Below are 21,599 nucleotides of genomic sequence, written 5' to 3'. Positions count from 1 at the left end.
TAGGTGTAAATAATTATTTTAGCTATCTAGCTACATTCACTCCCTTCAGAGGACTATATCGCGAGTGCCCCCTAGGCGAACTGCAGCCAACTTTCATTACTTTTGTGACACTTTCCACATAGAGCAAGCCTGTAACAAACTTTCTAATTTAGTTTATAATGCAAGAAGAACCTACGTTCCCTATGTACATGTTGCACAGGTTGTATTATGTATAGTTGTATAGCTGTATCTACAGCATGATGGTGCACCGGGTAGCACTGGGTTCAAGCTTCGAATCCCGGAGTTTGCATGTTCTCCCTGTGCCTGCGTGGGTTTTCTCTGGGTACTTCGGCTTCCTTCGAAATCCCCCAAACATGCATTAATTGGCTACTCTACATTGCCCCAAGGTGTGTGATTTTCTGTCTTTCCCTGCGACTGACTGGCGATTGAAGTCCAGGGTGTACCCCGCCTCTCGACCGTAGTCAACTGGCTGCAGCACCCCCGCGACGGTTAAGCGCGGTAGGAAATGAACGGATGGGTTTTAATAGGGAGTAGAAAGGCTGTCCTTAGAAGGGCTGTGGTAGTACTACGTTACAGTAACTACTACTAGGAGAAGAAGACAAAGAAAAAGAATTGCTTCCTTTGACAATTTATATTTCTTCAAAAACTAACCTATGGACAAAAAAGCCAAACAAAACCAAACATCTTTTTAGACAATTATAGCAATGTACTACATGTAAACGTAGTATCATGAAACTGCCCAAGGCAGTTAAGAACGACAACGCCCAACATTCTCTCACGACGAGCTGATTGGATAGACCCGAGCGATGGTTTACGTGGCACTGCTGTGTTTACGCATGCCCAGTGGAGCTGTCTTTCGGCAGGAAAATGGTTTCTGTTAAGATGCAGTCGTCTGTGTTGTCACTGTTACTGCTGAACGGTTTCTACAGTGTCGTGTCCTCTCTGTACTTTCACATCGGAGAGACCGAGAAGAAATGTTTTATAGAGGAAATCCCTGATGAGACGATGATCATCGGTGAGTGTCAGCGGTGAGAGGAGGTCACCGGCTAAAGCTAACTGTTACTAACTTTAGCTAGTTAGCTAATCGGCTAACCGAGTTCAACTTATCTTTCGTGTGCATAGAAAGTCCACACAGACGATTCTCTACTGTTGTTGTGTTCATCTTCAGTAGACGCACGCATTCGGAGTAACTTGTCAGAAAGCTATGGTTAATCTAGCGATATTTTTTGCGTGTGACTTAAAGAAGTCGCCAGGCAACACACTACACCAGCCCAATTATAAAAGCATAAGCATCTTAAGTAATTTAAGAGTGGCAAATAACGTTAGTAACGCGATATTTAACCACCATTAAAGAATCTCCAAAACATACAAGATGTATGATGAAGATCTTGAGTCATATTAGACAAGGTTCACGCCAAGCCTTACAGCCACATGTATGCATGCCATAAGGCGGACTGTTCTCTTACGCTGCATTTATATGTGCGGCACGACCTGTTTGAAGCAGAGAGGGTGGGATGTCTCATCTTGTGCTTGTCACAACATCTGTGGTGGAGCTTACTTAATAAGAGAGAAACTAAAGCGCAGACAAATCTTGTAGTTTGGTGTTCATGTGGTCAGCTCCCTCTCAGCTCCTGTAGTGACTTCTGGTGAACGTATTTTACCTTTGGTTGTAAGTAATGGATCGCAGCCTCACTAATAGCATCAGTGAGGACAGAGTTACACGATTTCGATACATTTATGCCGAACATCTACTATGTTGTGTCCTCCAGACACGTATATTTTGAATATACCACCTAATTTAGGCTACGGAAGAATAGAGTTTCTCTATACAGTTATTGAATTAGACAGTTTTATAACTGTCAGTTTTGTCCTTATGTAAGACAAGAACAGGTGTACTACCTGGTCTATAGTCATGCAGAACTGCAACACAAACAGGTGCAGGTCAATGCAAATACTTCTTTACTTTTTGTAGTATTTTAACAGTCACTGGCACATTAAAAATAGTTTGTTTCATTTTATTCCATTTCAATAAAGTGCTGTTGTATAAACAAGTAAAGAATTCATGTTCTTAGGTTGTGTGTCCTGTTTTACAGTATGTTGTGGTGCAGTCACAATAGTTTTCTGCTCTCAGTACATATGAGAACAACTGTTGTTAATCCCTTATGCCAGAAGAGTGCCCTTGTGTGGGCACATCAGTAGTGATCTCTAGCCAACAGTTCTCATCAGTTTAATAAATATGAATGTATCTTGTTACTGTCAGTAATAGTTCTTCTGATCCACCTTGTGATTACAACGTGCTTTAAAATTTTGTAATTTGGAAACTGGACTTTGTGTGTGTGACTCTGAAAATATGTAACTTGAAAATAATACAAAATTCTATTTTGAGGACAAAATGAAAAGGATAACATTTCCATATTTTTTTTATGAAAGATTGACAGGCCTTGATAATCATTTGAAATCAACTAAGAGGTCACATACACAGATTTCTAACCACAACATGTCTCTTTCTGTCTGCAGGGAACTATCGGACTCAACTGTATGACAAACAGAGAGAAGAGTACCTGCCGGCCACTCAGGGGCTGGGGATGTTTGTGGAGGTCAAAGATCCTGATGATAAGGTGAACAACAAGACTGAACACAGACATGAGTTCCAATGAACAGCAGAAGTGTCTGAATGGTCATCATCATCAGCTCACAGTGTCATTCTTATCAAACGTGTTTGCATGCTCTCCGTATTTCCTGCAGGTGATTCTGTCCCGGCAGTACGGCTCAGAGGGAAGGTTCACCTTCACGTCACACACACCTGGAGAGCATCAGATCTGTCTGCACTCCAACTCCTCTAAGTTCTCCCTGTTTGCTGGAGGCATGCTGGTGAGTAGGCACATCCCCCTGCAGACTGGCATCACAGACGTTTTGTCCACACCACATTTTGTTTTAGATACAACCTGCACTGCCTCTCTGTTTCCTCCTGTACGTCCTGTATAATCATCATGTATCATGTATATCATGTATATAAATTCATCACCACCGTTCATTATTCACACACATTGTGCCAGTGTGCTTTTCTTTTACATATAATTGTAATAATGTTTATTGTGGGTGAAAGTTTTTGTTGGTGACATCTGTCAGTGTGTGCTGCAGCATTATAGTCCTTCATGACGTCCTGCTTAACTTGTGTTGCAGAGGGTTCACCTGGATATCCAGGTGGGCGAACATGCCAACAACTACGCTGAGATCGCCGCCAAAGACAAACTGACAGAGCTACAGCTGAGAGTACGGCAATTGGTGGAGCAAGTCGACCAGATCCAGAAGGAGCAGAACTACCAGAGGGTTAGTTTCTGGCTTGTTTAAAAATTAAAGAAATTAAAATTAAAGAAACTTTGCAAATGATTCTTTGTGTTTCCTGAAACAGAAAGTTGTTAGTGTTGTAGAGTGCTGTTGAGCACCCCCTGCTGTCTGTCCTCTCTCAGTACCGTGAGGAGCGTTTCCGTCAGACCAGTGAGAGTACCAACCAGCGGGTTCTCTGGTGGTCCATCGTCCAGACTCTCATCCTGGTGGCCATCGGCATCTGGCAGATGAGACACCTCAAGAGCTTCTTCGAGGCCAAGAAACTGGTGTAACTTTTCTTCAGGGGAGTGTGTGTGTGTGTGTGTGTGTGTGTGTGTGTGTGTGTGTGTGTGTGTGTGTGTGTGTATGTATATGTTGTGCCTCTACTGATTGATTCAGAACTGAGCAGCAGCATTCACCAGTGAGGAGACGAGACGTAGTGAAGTCCAGCTTCTGCACAATTCGGCATGAAAACATCTTTGATTATTGATGATAATATTCTCAGTGTTTGGTAATGAGCCCCTCATATTTGCAGTTGACTGTCAGCTAACATGTGACATCTTATTTATTCCATAGGTTTTCTTCTGCTGCACTGGGTCATATGAACAAAACAAGTCAACCTTTACCAGCCAGACAGTTTTGTATTTGATGAATGATGAATTTTATTATTATTATTATCATCATCATTAATTAGCCCTGTTTTTCCTTTCATAACTCAAAGATGTGGCCTCCAGAGTTGTTGTTCAGTGTCACGCAGGATGAAACAACAGTTTGGTTTTGGTGAAACCCCAATTAAAAGCAGGCACTTTAATCTGTAAAATCAGTTTTGAGATATTAAATACCATGCAGGAGCGTCTTAACCTGAACATAGCTAAAAATATTCAAAGAATAAACTGTTCATGTTGATGATGATGATTGATTAGACGCTCCTCCCAACTTCCTGATATGCTTCCCCACACTCTTCAGGAGGTTAAACTGCATCCTGTGGAGGTGGGCTTTCTGTTTTTTCAGGAACACAGTATCTGACTGGTCTCCATCAAACACACATGAACTTGTATTCAAAAGTATATCATAACTCATTATTGGACCACTGGATTTCAGACATGTTTCTAACATGTACAGCTTTTGAATAATCTGTCTGAATTTTGGCTTTGCTGATTAAAACACCTGAAAAAGTGGACACTGCAAAGAAGATAACCAGGTTTCACGTTCCACTGGCTGACAGATTTTCATGTTTTTAAGTACCTACAGTAAATTTTGAGCCAAGTGTAGTTTGGTATCTCTGCTATCAGATTCAGTTTATATGACATTGAACCAAATGAGGCATTTTCTGTGTTACTGCATGTGAGTGGATCTCCGTTTTGACTGTGTCCAAACTGAATGTTTAAATGTTTCTTTTTTCTGGATTTTGTCTCAGTGCTCGTTTGCTGATCTGTTTATACTCTGCTTGTTTTGTTTTGTTTGCTTTTTTAAATCTGTCTCAGATGTTGATGGAAACACAGACAAGAATGTTCAGATGGGACTTTTTTTAAGCCTATCAGCACTACCAGAGATGCCTCCCTGTGTGGATCCATACCTTGTATGGATCTGTTCTTATTGTGAATAGTTTCTATTGACTAGAAACCAGTCACTTAAAGGAAAACAATCAAAAGAAGTATTAAGGGGTTTCAGTCAGGACACCAGTGGAACAACCTTCAGCTGTGAGTGTTTGTCAGTGACGTCAGTCACTGAACTCTCAACTGACGACTTATCAGAAAGCCACACTGAATGGATCTGTTGAAGAAAAACGTTAACTGTAATGCTGCATTCGATTTGTACTTGTAAGTCGTAACACCGGACTCAGAGTGGTACCGCATCTGTTAAAAACTAAGTTGGATGCATTCTGTTTCCCGTAACACAAGCCAGCTCGTTTATAATGTTATTCAGTCATTGTTGTTATGGCAACATTGACCGGTTACAAGCAGCACCACAAAGACCCGAATCATAACATATTCATATTCAATTAGAAGAAACCTGTGGAATAAATCAGAACCTGAGGAGTGTCCATCAGCTGACGTATTTTTAAGAAGCTTCAGAGGAAGGTGGCAGATTTTTGACACTGTCAGTCTAGTCTCACTTTAAAGGTTTTACCTCTTCCACTATTAAGATTTTGTTCCTTTATATTCTTTTAATTCCCTTCTTTCTTTCTTTTGGTTTGTGTTAACATGGTTTCATGTTACTGGTAGATTTCAGAAGTGTTTTCCTGGGTTAGAATGTAAATCAATTGAATTGGACTGGAAGAGGGGCTTGAATTTATTTAAATTTTAGAGAGACTGTCCATGTGAAATCTGTCTGAAATTGCACTCAGAAATAAAGTTTTTGTCACATTTGGTTTAAAGGAGCGAGTGAGTGACTAAAGATTGGGGGCGTGTACAGACGCAGCGACCCCTCTCTGTCCCTGCCCTGACTCATTTTTATCTTTTTCTAAGTGTTTGTCGTGTTTGTGCATCTCAAGGCGCATATACAAACTGGAGGATTTTCTAGACATGGGCAGATCTGGAATTTGTAAGTTAAACTCCAAGATGGATGAAAAACTACAGAGACGTGGACTACTCCGCTGGCCTACTACATCACCATTGTTTACTATACCCCATGCGCATAGGAGGTGCTGTAGGCTGTGCAAGATTAAGCTGGGCTATCTGGGCTAGGCTACTCCAACAATTATTCTCATCAACGTATGTTCTCTAGACAAGAAAATGGACAAGATACGGTTTCTGAGATCTGCTCAGCGCGCAAGAGAGTGCTGTGTTTTTGTATTTGCGGAAACGTGGCTCAACGACAACATCCTGGACTCAGGCATTCAACTTCACTGGATAATGTGCTATCAGTCAGACAGAGCACTGGTTGAAGATGGAGACCCGTGGTGGCAGGGTCTGTGTTTACATCAGTGATGCCACAGTAGACTGCGGACATCACTCACCTCTGGCAGAGTTTATAATTATCAAGTGTCGACCTTTCTACCCGCCGATGGAGATTACAGCCATGTTGTTAGTCGCTGTTTACAACCCTCCCAGCTCTAGCAAGATTGACAGGAATGGGGCACTCAGGTGCTGTACTACACCATCAGTGAGGAACAGGCAGCCCATCTAGATGATTTATCATCCTGGCTGTGGATTTCAGTCATGCATATATCCCAGTATATACCAACACATTGATTTTCCAAAACGGGGAAACAATACCTTGAACCTGGTCAACACAACTCACGGAGGAGCATACAAAGCCTCACCCCTCCCCCACATCAGGCTCTTTGACCACATCTCTGTTATGCTAAAGCAAGCGTACAGACCACAGGTGCAAGTCACCAAACTGGTTCAGAGGTAAGTAAGAGTGTATACTGATAGTGCCTCCTCAGCACTTCAGGACTGCCTTGACACCACCGACTGAGAAATGTTCAAGCAAGCAGCCACCTACAACCATCATACCAACATTGAGGTATACACAAAAGCAGTTATGGACTATATCACCAAATGCATTGATGATGTCACTGAATCCAGGACCATCACCCACAGGCTAATCGGAAGCCATGGTTGACAGGCGGCACAACTGCCACAGCACAGTGGTTGGGAATCACTGATCTAGACCACTTTTCTCCCAGTGACGTTCATCAACAAAATTCACTGACCTCTTCATCTAAACAAACAACATGCCTCTTAGACCCCATCTCAACTATGCTGCACAAAGAAATTTTACCCCTACTTAGCACTCCCTTACTAGACATGATAATTCTGTCTCTAACAACACGCTACCTTCCACAGTCCTTTAAAGTAGCTAGTTGTAACCAAACCTCTCCTTAAAAAGCCTACTCTTGAGACAGAGGTTTTGGGCAATTACAGAACGATATCTATCCTTCCCTTTCTCCTTAAGATCAAACTGCTTTCTTGAGGATCTCCTACTTAATAATAGTTTGTTTTAGGATTTCCAGTCTGGTTTTAGAACTCACCACACCACAGAGACGGCGCTGGTCAAAGTCACAAATGATCTTTTACTTGCATCAGATGAGGGTCTTGTCTCTGTAATGGTATTGTTAGACCACAGTGCTGCATTTGATACTGTTGACCATTATATTTTATTAGTCAGATTGGAACACTTAATTGGAATTAAAGGGACTGCAGCATTAAGATGATTTCAGTCTTATTTATCTCATCACAATCAGTTTGTTCATGTTAATGATGAATCCTCCTTATACACAGAAATTAGTCACAGAATCCCCCAAGGTTCTGTGCTCATACCAGTATTATTCACACTATATATGCTCCCCGTTGATGACATTGTTAGGAAATACTCCATATATTTTAACTGTTATGTAGATGACACACAATTATATGAATTTATCAATGAAACCAGATGAAGCCAATCAGCTAACCAAACTTCATTCATGCCTTAAATACACAAAATAATTTGAAATTTTCTACTTCTAAACTCAGACAAAACTGAAGTTATTGTACTGGGCCCTAAACATCTTAGAAACAAATTATCTAATGACAGAGCTACCTTGAATGGGATTATCTTTGCATCCAGCCCCACCATAAGAAATCTGGGAGTTATCTCTGATCAGGATATGTCCTATAACTCACACAGAGCTCAAATTTCAAGGACTGCCTTTTTCACGTTCACAACATTGCAAAAATTGGGCAGATTCTGCTCAGAGGTTTCTGTCTTCAAAAAAGGAAGTTTTTCCTCGCCATTATCGCAAAGTGCTTACTCATGGGTGTTTTGACAACTGTTGTTGTGATTTGGCACTGTCTAAATATATTGAATTGAATTGAATTAAAAACACGTTATTTCCCTCTGAAATGTTGTGCAGTGTAATACATAAACGTGAAAAGGTTCAAACATCTCAAGATAGAGAGCAATAGTTGCCCAATCAGACTTTCCACTGGTGGTGTAATGTTCCTTTAACTCTAGGAACCTTTTCTACTGATTGCTTTCGTTGCCGTTCGGACTCATTTACTCGCCGGACAGAATTACAATTAGCTTCTGTTTGACATTTTCCTGCTCGAAATTATAGAATATTTCGACTATCGGCTGTTACTGTGTTGTTGTTGTTTTTTTCACCGAATTTAAACATTAACGGATGTTCGCTGACAGTCGGTGTCGCAGATAAAACCAGTCAAAAAGGTGAAAGTGTTGAAGCCGGAGCGGCGGTGTGTATGAACCGCTACATGATACGTGTACGGTAACAGTTAACGTGAGGAGGGTTGTTCGCTCACAGATGGACAGATAGACATGGGCCCAGAACAAACCGGTTAAGGTGTAAAACTACAGTGCCGTTGGGAATGTGTGCTCAAAGAGAGAGTGAAGAGTTCTCATAGAGGACAGTTTGGTCTCCGTCAACGCGTACAAATGAGAAAGGATGGACAAGTGAAAAATCAGTCATTATGATGAACAGCACGTTTTGTGTTGGTTTGAGTAGTTGAAGCCGTAGAAGTAGTTGTCGTTGTTTGGAATTTAACTGGACTGAAAATCAGGCAGGTTGTAAGGATGATGTATTCATCGAAAAGAAAACCCGTGCTGTACTTAAAAGAGGAGAGAAGGTAAGATGGATTTTTTTTTTTTTACATTCAAAGCAAGTGTGGAATAAAGAAAGTACTGAACTGCTGAAGTGATGCTCGTTTTTTGGCCTTTCAAGAAATGAGAACCCTAAAGTTCCCCGTCAAGGACAGAAGTAAGTAGGTACCGTGACACGAGTGGTTCCCAAACTGTGGTCCAGGGACATCCAGAGGTCATTAAAGTCACTTTCTTGTAAATTCTAATGGAGTTCACAAAGTTTCCAAAGATCCAGAATTCCCAAATTAGCAAGGAATGTAATGGATTTTTTGTTTGTTTTTGATGGAATAATGCCACAAGGAAAATCTGAGTTTTGAGTTTAATTTTTTTCACTCTGTGGAAACAAAAAAGGTCTTCACTAAGACGCCAGATGACTTACAACTACTCAAGAGGAAATAAAATGGAGAAGGGTCCAGCTGCAGCCTTGTAGACTCTATAAACTACCTTCCTTATACAGAACGCTCCTGGTCATAATGTGTTAGCTGCAAATTAGTCTCACTGCATGAATAATGATCTCTGTACATAAATGTTGATATTGTAAGCTTTGGTGAACTGTTAGCAAAAAGTATGAAAGGAAGACAAATAGGAGAAATCTGTCTGTGCTGCAGCTCAAATGTGAGCGAAATGAAAGTTTACCATCTTGTTGCAGGCTATTTCGTTACCCTCATAAGTATAAACCAGCTCGTAACCCTCTGCTACAGCATGTGTGAACATCAAGATGTAGTTTTTGGTGTCTCTGTGACCCAACCATGCACCATGTTTGAAAATTCATCTTCCTTCATGTTTGTGCTGCAGAAGAAGCTGGATATGCTAGTTTTAAAGGTCCTTCTGAGACATGTTACTAACGTTTAGTATTTTGGTGTGTGTTTCTTCTTCCCGTGGATAAATGACCAAAAAATGATGATGACGATGAAATGATGTGACTTCATGTAAACATATTTGGACTCCCCCCTGGATTCTAAAAGTCAGCTTATAAAACTTTCCTCTGAGAAAATATCATAGTTTTTTTACTACAAACTGGAACAAAAAATGTTGTCAAATGTTTTGTTTTTTTTAAACACTTTGCAGTCTCTGTAGATGTTTATTTGTAAAATTGTGTTTGTCAGATGCAGTTTGGGAACCTCTGTTGATGTCACCTGCATGTTTTGCACTTTGTGTGCGCATTTTTCGTGGACTGCCTGGAGGACACAGCTTTGTTGCTGTTGTTTCCTCATCTAGATTGTCGAAAACAGATAAATATTCAACCATGGCTTTGGATATAAAATCAAGTTCCTGCAACGGCTCACCACAACAGAATTGCCCTTTAACAACACATTCCATAAGCAGACGGAGAACCATCTTTTAATCCACGGATGATTTACTCAATCCATTCTTAAGTCTAAAATATGACTGGAAATAGTGACAACTTCCACAGGTTTCAGTGTGACACCTTTAAATCAGAAGAATCAGAATGTGCTTTACGTAAGGTTTTAACTAGAGATGCACTGATTAACCAGCCAGCAGGCTCTCCTATCTTTATTATGATAAAGCAGTTGCATCAATTATAGTTCTTAAAAGAAAATCGGAATCGGCAAAAATCAGTAATCGACAGATCACACTTACAAAAATATTGGAAATTGGATTCGGTCAGTAAATTTGCAATCACCTCTAGTTAGGTAGAGTTGTCCAGCTGGACATGGGAACAACAAAGACAGGTCAAATAAACAGGGCTGTCATGTTAAAACAAGTAAGTGTGTAAATGAAAAGCAACAACAATTTAAGACAAATACAAATAGAGCAAAGGAATATATTTTGAATGGGTGACATCATAGATTAGATTTCTGCTGTCTGTAGTGTGCAGGATTTGTACTTGCTATATTTACTAGCCCACGGTGGTGTCTCACTTGTCCTTGCTGTTGAGCCTGTCATTGTTCCCTTCAAGGGTTGCAGCAGTGCAAAGACAGAAATAAACACAGATAGACAGAGAAAACAATTAAAACTATATTAAAGTAAGAATAAAGTAAGATGGAAACTATAGAGAACAGTTTAACTAGAAATTCCAACAGCAACCGAGTGATAGAAGTACACGTACAACACCCACAACTGGTGTTGTACTTGAGCTAAGAGTGCAGTACTGCCTCAAGAAAAGTAATTTAGTGGTGAGAGTAGCAGCGGCAAAGTGTACCATATGACATACCATATGACCGTACTATGATACTGTCTGAAATAACAAAGCAGAATATCATATATAAAACTCTGTAGAACAAGACATGTTTGATTCTGCTTGAAAATGAAATTTTTAGATGTTAAGAACATATTTTTCTGTTTGGATGCTTGGCAGCATGTGTGAGTGTGTGTTTTTCATTTCAACATCATGTGTACTCAGTGGATTCGAGAAATGACAGTGTGAAACTGCTTCAGAGAAGTTTAAATAATCAGACACTTTGTTGACATCTTCAACAGCTGCAAAGATAAAAACGTCCTCATGCTCAATCAGCCACAGTTCTCAGGTGCTTCAGAGCTGCTTTGAGTTTATTACAGATTTATATTTTCAGTTCTACATTTCAGACTGCAGTTAAATCTGTTGACATAAATAATCAAAAGTAAAAGAGGTAGAAATTAATATACCGTTTATCACTGATGACAGAAAAAGTCACACACCATCCAGGAAATCAAACATCCTAAAGTATTTGCTGCAGTGACATTACTGTGCACATGGACATGTTTAAAATGACTGTAAGAAGCCTTGCAATGCAGATCTTAGCTGTGCATCACTAGTGTCTAACCACCAGAGTGTGTGCACGTTGTGTACCCATCAATGTTTTGTGTGTGTTTTCAGGTTTCTGTCTGGTAAATGTACGGTCTACAAATTGTTCGGCCTTTGCATGGTGCTGCTGCTCGTCTCTCTTCTCTGGCTGCAGCTCAGCTGTTCAGGTGACATGTTCGCCTCCACACGTGAAGACCAACGCCCCCCTCAGCACCCACCCTGCCCAGCTGATAGTCTGGCGTCTGCAGTGGACGACCGCTCCTGGGGTCCTCACAAATTGGCCCTCATCGTCCCCTTCAGAGAACGCTTTGAGGAGCTGCTCGTGTTTGTCCCTTTCATGCACACCTTCCTCAACAAGAAGAAGATCCGACACAAGATCCTTGTCATCAACCAGGTGGATCACTACAGGTGAGGAATCTGCAATGGACCATACTCCTTTGATCACTTAAAAAAAAAAAAAAAACCTAAATCCACTAGAAGAAATTGTCCCCGTCCATATCTTCTTTGTGCTTGCTCAAGTCAAGTGGTTTTTTTATTGTCATTGCAGCTGTTTACAGTAGTACAGTGAACAGAGAAACGAGACAGCATTCCTCCAGGGACCAGGCAGTACTCTACACTAAACAAAAAATATATAAACACATGTTTATACAACTATAAATCCATCTATCCATTCATTTTCTATACCGCTTTATTCATCATGGTCCCGGGGGTGCTGGAGCCTATCTCAGCTGATTACGGGTACACCCTGGACTGCTCTCCAGCATGGCTGACACACAAAGAAAGAGAACCGTACATGCACACCTAGGGGCAATGTAGAGTAGCCAGTTAACCTTGAATTTCCCTGGGGATCAATAAAGTATCTGTCTATCTAACCTAATGTGCATGTTTTTGGGATTGTGGGAGGAAGCCTGAGAAACCACGCAGGCACAGGGAGAACATGCAGACTTCACACAGAAGGGTCCGGACCAGATTCGAACCTGGAACCGTGACAGTGCTAACCACTGCACTACCGTGCTGCCTGCTATACAACTTTACATAATACAACCAGTACAAACTGTACATAACTCATGGGGAATGTTGGTTCTGTCTGTATTAAAAACTAAATTAAAGAGTTTGGTCTAAACCTGCTCTGTTCGGAAAGTGTCACAACAAAAGTGACACGACTGTCAGGTCATGCGCCACATCACAACAAAAGTGACATGACACTCATGTCACTATTGTTCTCTAAACTGAATTGAACTGATAGTCATATTAGACACCACAGTGACTTAAAACTACAGGGAGGTTATATTGTTGTTTGTCTCCTGTTTCAGATTTAACCGAGCATCTCTGATCAATGTGGGTCACCTGGAGAGCGGAAATGACACAGACTACCTGGCGATGCACGACGTGGACCTGCTGCCTCTGAACGAAGCTCTTGAGTACGGCTTCCCCGAGGATGGACCTTTTCACGTGGCCTCACCTGAGCTGCACCCGCTGTACCACTACAAGACCTATGTGGGAGGAATCCTGCTGCTCACCAAGAAACACTACAGCATGGTACTGAGCTGCTTCACACTGGGGTCTCTGAGGGTTTTTCGATGTTGTTCACCACCATTTTGAGTGACCTCTCTGACCTGAACTGTTCAGTGTCTACTTTCAGTGTTTTTCTCAGTGGGAACATGTAGCTGCAACAACACTTTTTAAAATTAATTATTAATGTGTGATAAAGTGTCTAAAAGACCAAAACCACATCACCTCCAATAACTGCAGTTAGTTGATTTAAAAGTCATGCCAACTGTGGCAAGGCTGTGGTTGACATGAACAAATGAAACAAAGAAAAGACAGAAGAGTGAGCTGCTATGAACTGCTGGAGGTGTAGGGTCAAAGTTAGAGACAAGGCTTTCAGAGTGGAATGGATGTGTGACCTTAGTGATTTCTTGTTTATTTCTTTTCAGACTTCAATGGCTCCGAAGCAGAAAATAAAATGGTTACCTTTCCTGTTTTGCAGTGTAACGGGATGTCAAACCGGTTCTGGGGTTGGGGCAGAGAGGATGACGAGTTCTACAGAAGACTGCGAAAAGCTGAGTTACAGGTAAAAGTCTTACAACACTGAACAACGTTAGACCTTATTAGAAAGAGGAAATCTGCCTTGTTTTTCTTCCCGACTGTTTATAAAAAGCTACCAGAGCCTCACATGATCTGATCTTAGCTCATAGCTGTTTTCATCTGCAGCTGTTCAGACCAAGTGGAATCACAACAGGATATAAAACATTCCTCCACATCCATGACCCGGCCTGGAGGAAGAGAGACCAGAAGAGAGTGGCAGCTCAGAAACAGGTACCAGAGTTCACCTGTCACACTGAGCACTTCACACAAGGAGAAATCAGTTTTTAACAAAACAGAAACTTAATATTGTGTTAGACTGAATATTTATATATGTAACCAGCAGTTGAGCAGTTAGTATGCAGAGTGGTTATCATTTTCTCTTTTATAAAAAGTAATTGGTGTGAAAAGGGTAGCAGTGGTTCTTGGAGAGATGCTGAAGAGTAACAACTGAAGTGACATGCGAAAATGAGTGAATGTGAAACTATTGCAGAACAACATTAAACACAACACAGCTTCCACTGTCAGCCACACTGACGTATATAAAAATGAACAATGCATCTTCAATTCCTCCCACTGTACAAAAATGAAGCCAGAATATCTTAAGCGCTACCATCTTGTCTTTTTATAGCATTAGCAGATACCTAATTAAATCCAAACTAATCATAAAAATGAACACTTGAACAAAGATCAGTGTGATAAAAAACTACTTAAAATGACAGAAACCATCTTTGGGAAAAATTTCTTTGAAATGTACTTTGAGTTTTTAGTTTGGCCCATGTCCCATCTGCTAACATGAAGGGGGAGGGGTTTATGAGCTGTACTGCAGGCAGCCACCAGGGGGCGATGCAGATGTTTTGGCTTCACTTTTGGGGAGCTCTCATGTTACCATCTTTATATACAGGCAATGGTCAGCCTTGAGAGTATTAACATCTCCCTCGTTCCCTCCTCCCTGAAGGAGCAGTTTAAGGTGGATCCGGAGGGGGGGCTCACTAACCTTCGTTACCAGGTGGAGTCCCGACAGGAGTTGACTATCAGCGGTGCTCCCTGCACAATCATCAACATAAAACTGGAGTGTGACCGGTACGAGACGCCGTGGTGTCTACTGGCATAGAGGACATACGCTGCATGTCAGTGCTGCACAGGCCTTTTAATGGAAACACTGGTTTCCCAAGAGAGGTTTCTCTAGCTGAAAGTTTGTCTATTTCATGGAGAAGAGTGACCTTTAGCAGAACCACAAGTTGCTGTGCTGACTGGAATAATAATAGTGCAAACAGACATATTGAACACTGAATTGATGAGAAACAGGTCCAAGCATGTGGTAACCTGGAAGCAAATATCCCTGAGAATCAAACAGACTTCATTTCCATACAGTCAGGTACATGTCAACAGTTTGCAGTGGATTGAAACCTCCTGATGATAGTTATATTAATAGAACTTTGGTTCCATCTCCTGAACCGACCTGATAAGTGGACTGTTTGGTGTTTGACCTCAAAACTCAGGGCAGTGGATGCTGTGGAGGAGACAGTCTGACCTGAAACGCGTGTGTGTGGCTAAACCTGAGTGTCCTTCAGTGATTAATGTCTGGTTTTCATACCTGCTGGTGTAAATGTAAACTTGGAAATACAAAGTCTTTTTTCTTACTCTGGGGCTGTGCAAATAGAGCAGAGATGGTAGATCGACTGCTGCCAACAAAGCATGCTTCATATATCATCTGCCAGACATGTTTCATACTGTGACATCAGAGGGGGGATTTGGAGAAAAGGATCCATTTTAGACAAAAGTCATCTGCAGAGCTGACTACTGTTATTGAACGTATCTGATGGTATTTTTATTTTTGTGCTGATGCTGAGTGAGGTTTTATCTCACGGCAATAAGTGTTTTTATTGTTTTATATTTTTAGAGTGTGTCTGTCTTAGCACATTGAATTCACCAAAGAAACAAATTGATTCTTTTATGTGTCTCCTAATAATCTCAGAATTATGTGTTTATTTTTCTTTGGTGAATGTGATGTGCTTCTGTTCAAAGTAAACTGAGCCAAACCAGGCTGAACTGAACTGCAGAAGATGTGATGACGAGATGGGCAGGAACATCTGCTACAACTGAACATTTTTTGGAGAAGCATTATATCCACCCATCCATTTTCTATACCGCTTATCCGTCAGGGTCGCAGGGGGGCTGGACTCTGTCCCAGCTGACTATGGGTGAGCGGTGGGGTACACCCTGGACTGGTCACCAGTCAGTTGCAGGGCTGATCCACAAAAGACAGCCATTCACTCACACCTAGGGGCAATTTAGAGTAGCCGATTAACCTAATGTGCATGTTTTTGAGATTGTGGGAAGAAGCCAGAGACAACATGCAAACTCTGCACAGAAGGGCCCAGACCAGGATTCGAACCTGGATCCCTCTTGCTGTGAGGCGAGTGCTAACCACTGCACCACTGTGTGGCCCAGGAAAACTGATCAGAGATCAGAAAACAGAGATTAATATTTAAATCCAATTTCTCTGGGACTGACTGGTTTCAACTAGAAATCCAAGGAAGGTGATGATGATGATGATGACAGTTGTTTTAGCAAATTTTCACTGGGCACAACAGGTTGACCTGCTGAGTGATGTCAAGTCCAGAGAGAAACCAGTTGAGCATGTATTTATTTTGGATAAATATTCTTTTCATGTATTTTGATTTAATTTGTTGAAAACATATTTTTTTATACACTGTTTTATCATCTTCACCAGATGTAATGTGCCCCTTCAGATGGAAATAATTTAGGTCAACCTCATAAAGTCTGCAAAATCAAATCTTGTTTCAAAGACAGAGGTCCCAAATGAGTCCACAGAGGAAAATATTTAAGTTGATGCCCACGTTTGAAAAACTTTCCCCAAAGTTCCTAAACAAAGTGCATCTCACCTTGCTGCTGTATTCTCTGGATTAAATCAGTACGAAAACATACTCAAAAACAGAAGACATTTTTAAAATGCATTGGTAGGGTTATTGGAGATATACACCTGCAGACAATCCTCAGAGCTTACATTTAAAAAGGGATTTAAATAAAAAAATGCCTTCAAAAGTTTTGAAAGTGATGTACAAATAGTTCAGGGGTGAAACGCTCACTGACTTCAGTAGCTGTTGTGCTTGTTGGTGAGAAGCTGGTGAAGGATGTTGACCTTGTTAAGCCCACATTTTCAACGCTTCAGCTCTCTGTCGACACACCACCATCCTGAGGAAAAACTGGGCAGGTTTGAAATGTTCCAGCAGAATTTTACCATGCAAATTGCTTCTTTGAATGACACAAAAGACCACAGGAGCCTTTGAACAGGGGCTGAATGGATGTCCAGGAGCAAGACTCTGGCTTTTTAGTTTTCTATTCAGATTGATGCTCACACTGTCTTGCTCTCCGCTGTTGTTATGTGCTTGTCAGCCTCCAGGGTGCGCCTTGGAGTTTTATAGGGACATGAGCAGTGGTTTTAGGCTATCTATACATTTACAAGCCACAATGGCAAACTGATATTATTTTCCAGAGACAAAGGTACCATGTATTTATACAATAGTAGTATTTAGATGACTCTGAGTCTTCAAAAATATAAAAATTTAAAATAATGTTTTTCCTTTTCTCACCATACAGGATATGTGTCTCTGTGTGTTTTTGTTCCTATTAAATGGGAAGAGTTATACATGTTTTGCTTTGTAAGAGAGTAAAGCTTCGAGAGTGATGACTGACTGGTTTGGTAAACGCTTCCTAAACTTTCTCACCAGTTGTCAGTGTTTGATAGACATGTGACTCATGGTGGGGTGCAGTTTTTAAATGAGCCATAAATCAGTGGTGTACTGTCAAGGAGTGAAAACGAAATAAAAAAGCACAGAAAGTGGTGATGCCTTTATGGTGAAAAGTTCCAGTTTGTGATGAACAGCACCGGGACACAGTACCAAACTGTCCTGTACAGTGTCTGCTCTTCCTCTCTCGTTTCCATCACCTCACTTGAGTTTCCTTGCCAAAGCTGAGCTTTGATTAATATTATCATTACATTTTCACTTTAATCTGAGTGAAGAAGCCAAACAGGGGCCACACTATGTCATGCTATCTAACGAGTTGATTCACTCAAGTTTCTCTCTTACCAAATTATGACAAGCTTAACTGCCTGGTTAAATTGTCGGAGAAAACTAAATAAAACTCACCAAAACTCTGATTTTTCTTTCCACAATCACATCTGGTCTGGTCAAAATAAATCGTCAGTTCACAGAGTGAGATGTGAAAATATTCCAGCTCTGCACACCTTGTGTTTTCTTTTGGCTACCTGAGTGAGCTGAGCTAACAGTGGCTTTAACTATTGCCAGCAGTCTAACGAGCATCCGTTTGCAGTTGCTCTGGAGATGTGCTGCATCCCGTATTTCTGGAACCTCTTTTACTTTTTGTTGCTTTGTTTATGTGAGATGGTGATTCAATTGGAGAGGGGCAGATGATAGACTTCAGTGGGATATCTACATGTGCCTGTTTGCTTTTAAGATACTTTTGTTACAAGTTGAAAGCAGGTAAATAAATTCCATGTGATTACATATAATTAAAAAATAATAATTCGAACCAAGTGCAAAAATGAATCTTTCATGGTAAAACAGAAAATGTTTCAAGCTGGAGGTGAGATCTCAGCCTTAAGTCTCATTTTCCTACATGAATGTGAGTGTGATATCTATACAGAACTACAACTGTACATCTACTATTTCTACCCATTACTTCCTCTTCTCTCCTCATTTGCATGTTCAGACATCTCCGGTGTGACTTTTAACGCAATGACAGGAGACTCTGGCAGGAGGAATGCAGGTAAGCGCATGTAGATAAATGATGGTGTGCAGTTACCTGAGTGATAGATCAGAGGTTAGTGGTTCCATTAACAGGTTCAAGCAGCAGGCATTTAGTGCTGGTTAGCCTGTCATCCTGCTTCTCCTAATGAGCCGTTGTGGATCTGTTAATGAAAGCTCTCAGGGTAAATCCAGTCATTAATACCTTTAAAAGAAGACACACCTGACCTAACTTTGGATTCAGATTCAGTACTTTATTTGCTTTAAGGATTGGTTGAATTTCATTGAATCTGAAGAGTCTTTTTAGGTAGTTTGTTTGGTGGAATGAAGATTTTGTTGAATATCTGCTCATGTTGGTTGAACTGAGCTGAAATGTTGTTGGGTTTTTAGTCCTGTTGACTGAAATAATATTAATTTTATACCTTGTTATTCAGAAAATAATCATTTCTTAAGTCCCAGTTTTGTCTACACAAACATACGGTATGTTGTGGGTCAGAAAATCTGACAGGTCACACATTAAGTTGTAACACCAGCAGCAGGCTGAGGCCAAGCATGCAAGTTTTTAACTTAACATAGTGGATGCCAGCAGATGCTGATTTACTGATTTTGGCAAAGGAGGCGGAATGAAGTGCAACAAGACTTGTCTTAGTTCAGAGATTAACTGAACTAAGTTCAGGAGGTGTACAGCTGTATTTTTCTGTTTAGGAAGGAAAACAGGTATAAGCTTATTTCCTCTCTGGACATTTCTCGAGTTTGTTTTGTTTCCGTATTAGGTATTATAAACAGGGTGAATTGGGCCTAGCTGGTTAGCATGCTAACTTAAGTAGATATCTCTGCTGCACAACACAAAATTAAATATCAAAACTGTTAAACTGTTAAATTTTGATATTTAATTTTGATATAGATCTTATGCACAAGTTCAAAAATTATCCTGATGGTGAGCGATTATGAGAAATCATTCATGTTGACTATGAATGTTATTTTGCAGAATATTACTGATAATCAGACCTGTGGCTGACTCACCAACATTTTCATTCGGAGACACCAGATATCAGACTTTCACAGACACCTTTGTCCTTTCCTCACTCTAAAGTAACAGTCTGTTTTTAGATGTCCTCTTTCCTGGCTGTTTTTTGCCTGTGTGTACAGTCTGAGGACATGTTGAACTGCTAGATTCTCTGCACATCGGCAGCTTGTGTTTCCCCAGAGGACCCAGCCAGTCAGTTGTCTCCAGCAGACACAAACCAGCTCTTGTGGTACTCGCTGGATTTTTTTGGGGATGAGCCAAAGATGGTGACAGAGACAAAGAGGATAACCCCCCCCCCCCCCGGGTTCAATTTTCACCTTATTCTTGAAGGTGACTGGGAGAAAGAAACACCTCCAGAAATAGACACCAGCAGCACTCCTGTGCTGTCGCTCTGTGCTAATTTTTTAATTCCCTGCTTGGTGATTATAATGCTTTTTCTCAGAAGTAATGTAAGATATTAGAAATAGTAAAGTAATAACTAAAGCCTGGGTGGTGCGATTCACACGTATTTACAGACACTGTGGCGTTCTGGAGCAGATGTGGTGCCAACACTTAATTTTCAGCCTCTGATAATGAATGTGGCTGGATTATGCTTCTATTATGCTGCAATTAGCAAAAAGTAGAAAATAAACTGAACGGATGAGACCATATAATCATATTCAGTATACAACTAATAAAACACAGAGTGAACAGACAGAGTGAAAACACAAGCAAATGTCTTATGTGGTGGGTTTTGTTAATGTTGCAGGGAGCACGCAGCTGCATCAGGACTTGTTCATGTGTTATATTCACTCAAGTCCACTTCAGCACCTTTAAAGTAACTTAAGTACTGGTCTCTTTGAAATGAAATGAAATGAAAGAGGGAAGAGTGTGGCACATTTTAAAACAAGGCTTACTTCGTGGATATGAAGTGAAATAACAGAAACCTAAAACTGCAGTCTCAAAGGTCTCTCTTTAACAGTGGCTCCCTGTGTTGAAGATCTAAACAGCCGTCAGCTTCATGCTGTTTAACTAACTGATAGCTGGTGGCAGTAATGTGCCAAGAAATGCTTCAGCAAAAGGCAAAGAAGAAGAAGATCTGCTCATGTAAACAAAGCAGGTTTCAAATTTTTTTTAAAAATCAGAGTTGTAATTTCTTATTGTTATTGTTGTCATTTGCAAGCCTTAACGCTACACACAGCATCTTTTGCCAGAAGTATGTAGACACCTCTGTCCCCCAGTGTGCAATTATATGAGGAATCTACAGATACCGAGTGTGTGTGTGTGTGTGTGTGTGTGTGTGTGGCTGTGTCGGCATCAGTCCACCTACAGATGGTCGGACTCTCACTCGTCTGTCACACTCTGATTGGCTGCTTCACTGCTACTGCTGGAAGCTTCTGAACCAAACCTGACAAACATTTCACAGAACCACACACACACACACACACACACACACACTATATGAAAGTATAGAAGAATAAAAACACAAACTAAAAAAAGATCAGATTAGATTAAGGCAGTAAAACCACAGAACATCATAAATGCCTGCGAAGCCATCAGAGCATTGTAACAATATTGTACTTTAAAATGAGCCTGTGACTGCAGGGTGTCCGTTCATTCCTGATAATTAACACCCACAAGTAGTTCCAGTGTTGGTGAAAATGTTGGGACTGATTTGGGGAAAGTAACGCGGCTGGATAGCTTGTAGTCTTGTTGTGAAACATCCTGTGAGATTATTTTTACTGTATGTTACTGAAGAGGGTTCCAGGTTCGAATTCCGGTCTGGGCCCTTCTATGTGGAGTTTGCATGTTCTCCCTGTGCCTGTGTGGGTTTTCTCCGGGTACTCCGGCTTCCTCCCACAATACCAAAAACATGCACATTAGGTTAATTGGCTACTCTAAATTGCCCCTAGGTGTGAGTGTGAGAGTGTGTGGTTGTCTGTCTTTGTGTGTTGGCCCTGCGATTGACTGGCGACCAGTCCAGGGTGAACCCCGCCTCTCGCCCGTAGTCAGCTGGGATAGGCTCCAGCTCCCCCGCGACCCTGACGGATAAGCG

The 21,599-nt window shown here is 41.0% G+C and overlaps 2 protein-coding genes across 3 annotated transcripts; both read left to right on the top strand.

Annotated features, from left to right (window-relative positions):
• Window positions 1–832: 832 nt before the first annotated feature.
• tmed9 (transmembrane p24 trafficking protein 9) lies at window positions 833–5,704 on the top strand. Its single transcript, XM_046406292.1, has 5 exons — window positions 833–1,015; window positions 2,518–2,618; window positions 2,746–2,871; window positions 3,184–3,330; window positions 3,471–5,704. The coding sequence occupies exons 1-5, from the start codon at window positions 868–870 to the stop codon at window positions 3,618–3,620; spliced, it is 672 nt and encodes a 223-aa protein (XP_046262248.1). The 5' UTR covers window positions 833–867; the 3' UTR covers window positions 3,621–5,704.
• A 2,582-nt stretch (window positions 5,705–8,286) lies between these two features.
• Window positions 8,287–17,628, top strand: b4galt7 (xylosylprotein beta 1,4-galactosyltransferase, polypeptide 7 (galactosyltransferase I)). Of its 2 annotated transcripts, XM_046406290.1 has the most exons (7): window positions 8,287–8,900; window positions 8,996–9,031; window positions 11,732–12,067; window positions 12,973–13,198; window positions 13,650–13,733; window positions 13,874–13,978; window positions 14,703–17,628. In XM_046406290.1, the coding sequence occupies exons 1-7, from the start codon at window positions 8,848–8,850 to the stop codon at window positions 14,856–14,858; spliced, it is 996 nt and encodes a 331-aa protein (XP_046262246.1). In that variant the 5' UTR covers window positions 8,287–8,847; the 3' UTR covers window positions 14,859–17,628. The 2 variants fall into 2 exon arrangements, with proteins under 2 accessions (XP_046262246.1, XP_046262247.1); XM_046406291.1 differs by lacking the exon at window positions 8,996–9,031 and having other exon boundaries at window positions 8,289–8,900.
• The last annotated feature ends 3,971 nt before the right edge of the window (window positions 17,629–21,599 follow it).

Source organism: Scatophagus argus, chromosome 12 (genome assembly GCF_020382885.2).
Source record: "Scatophagus argus isolate fScaArg1 chromosome 12, fScaArg1.pri, whole genome shotgun sequence".
Taxonomy (NCBI): domain Eukaryota; kingdom Metazoa; phylum Chordata; class Actinopteri; family Scatophagidae; genus Scatophagus; species Scatophagus argus.
Note: the sequence above shows the minus strand (reverse complement) of the source record. Positions and strands in the feature narration are given on the sequence as shown.

Coding starts and splice junctions, on each gene's coding strand:
- tmed9 (XM_046406292.1), top strand. CDS start 868: ATGGTTTCTGTTAAGATGCAGTCGTCTGTGTTGTCACTGTTACTGCTG. Junction 2,872..3,183: donor TGTTTGCTGGAGGCATGCTG/GTGAGTAGGCAC, acceptor CTTGTGTTGCAG/AGGGTTCACCTGGATATCCA. Junction 3,331..3,470: donor AGGAGCAGAACTACCAGAGG/GTTAGTTTCTGG, acceptor GTCCTCTCTCAG/TACCGTGAGGAGCGTTTCCG.
- b4galt7 (XM_046406290.1), top strand. CDS start 8,848: ATGATGTATTCATCGAAAAGAAAACCCGTGCTGTACTTAAAAGAGGAG. Junction 12,068..12,972: donor AACCAGGTGGATCACTACAG/GTGAGGAATCTG, acceptor CTCCTGTTTCAG/ATTTAACCGAGCATCTCTGA. Junction 13,734..13,873: donor TGCGAAAAGCTGAGTTACAG/GTAAAAGTCTTA, acceptor TTTCATCTGCAG/CTGTTCAGACCAAGTGGAAT.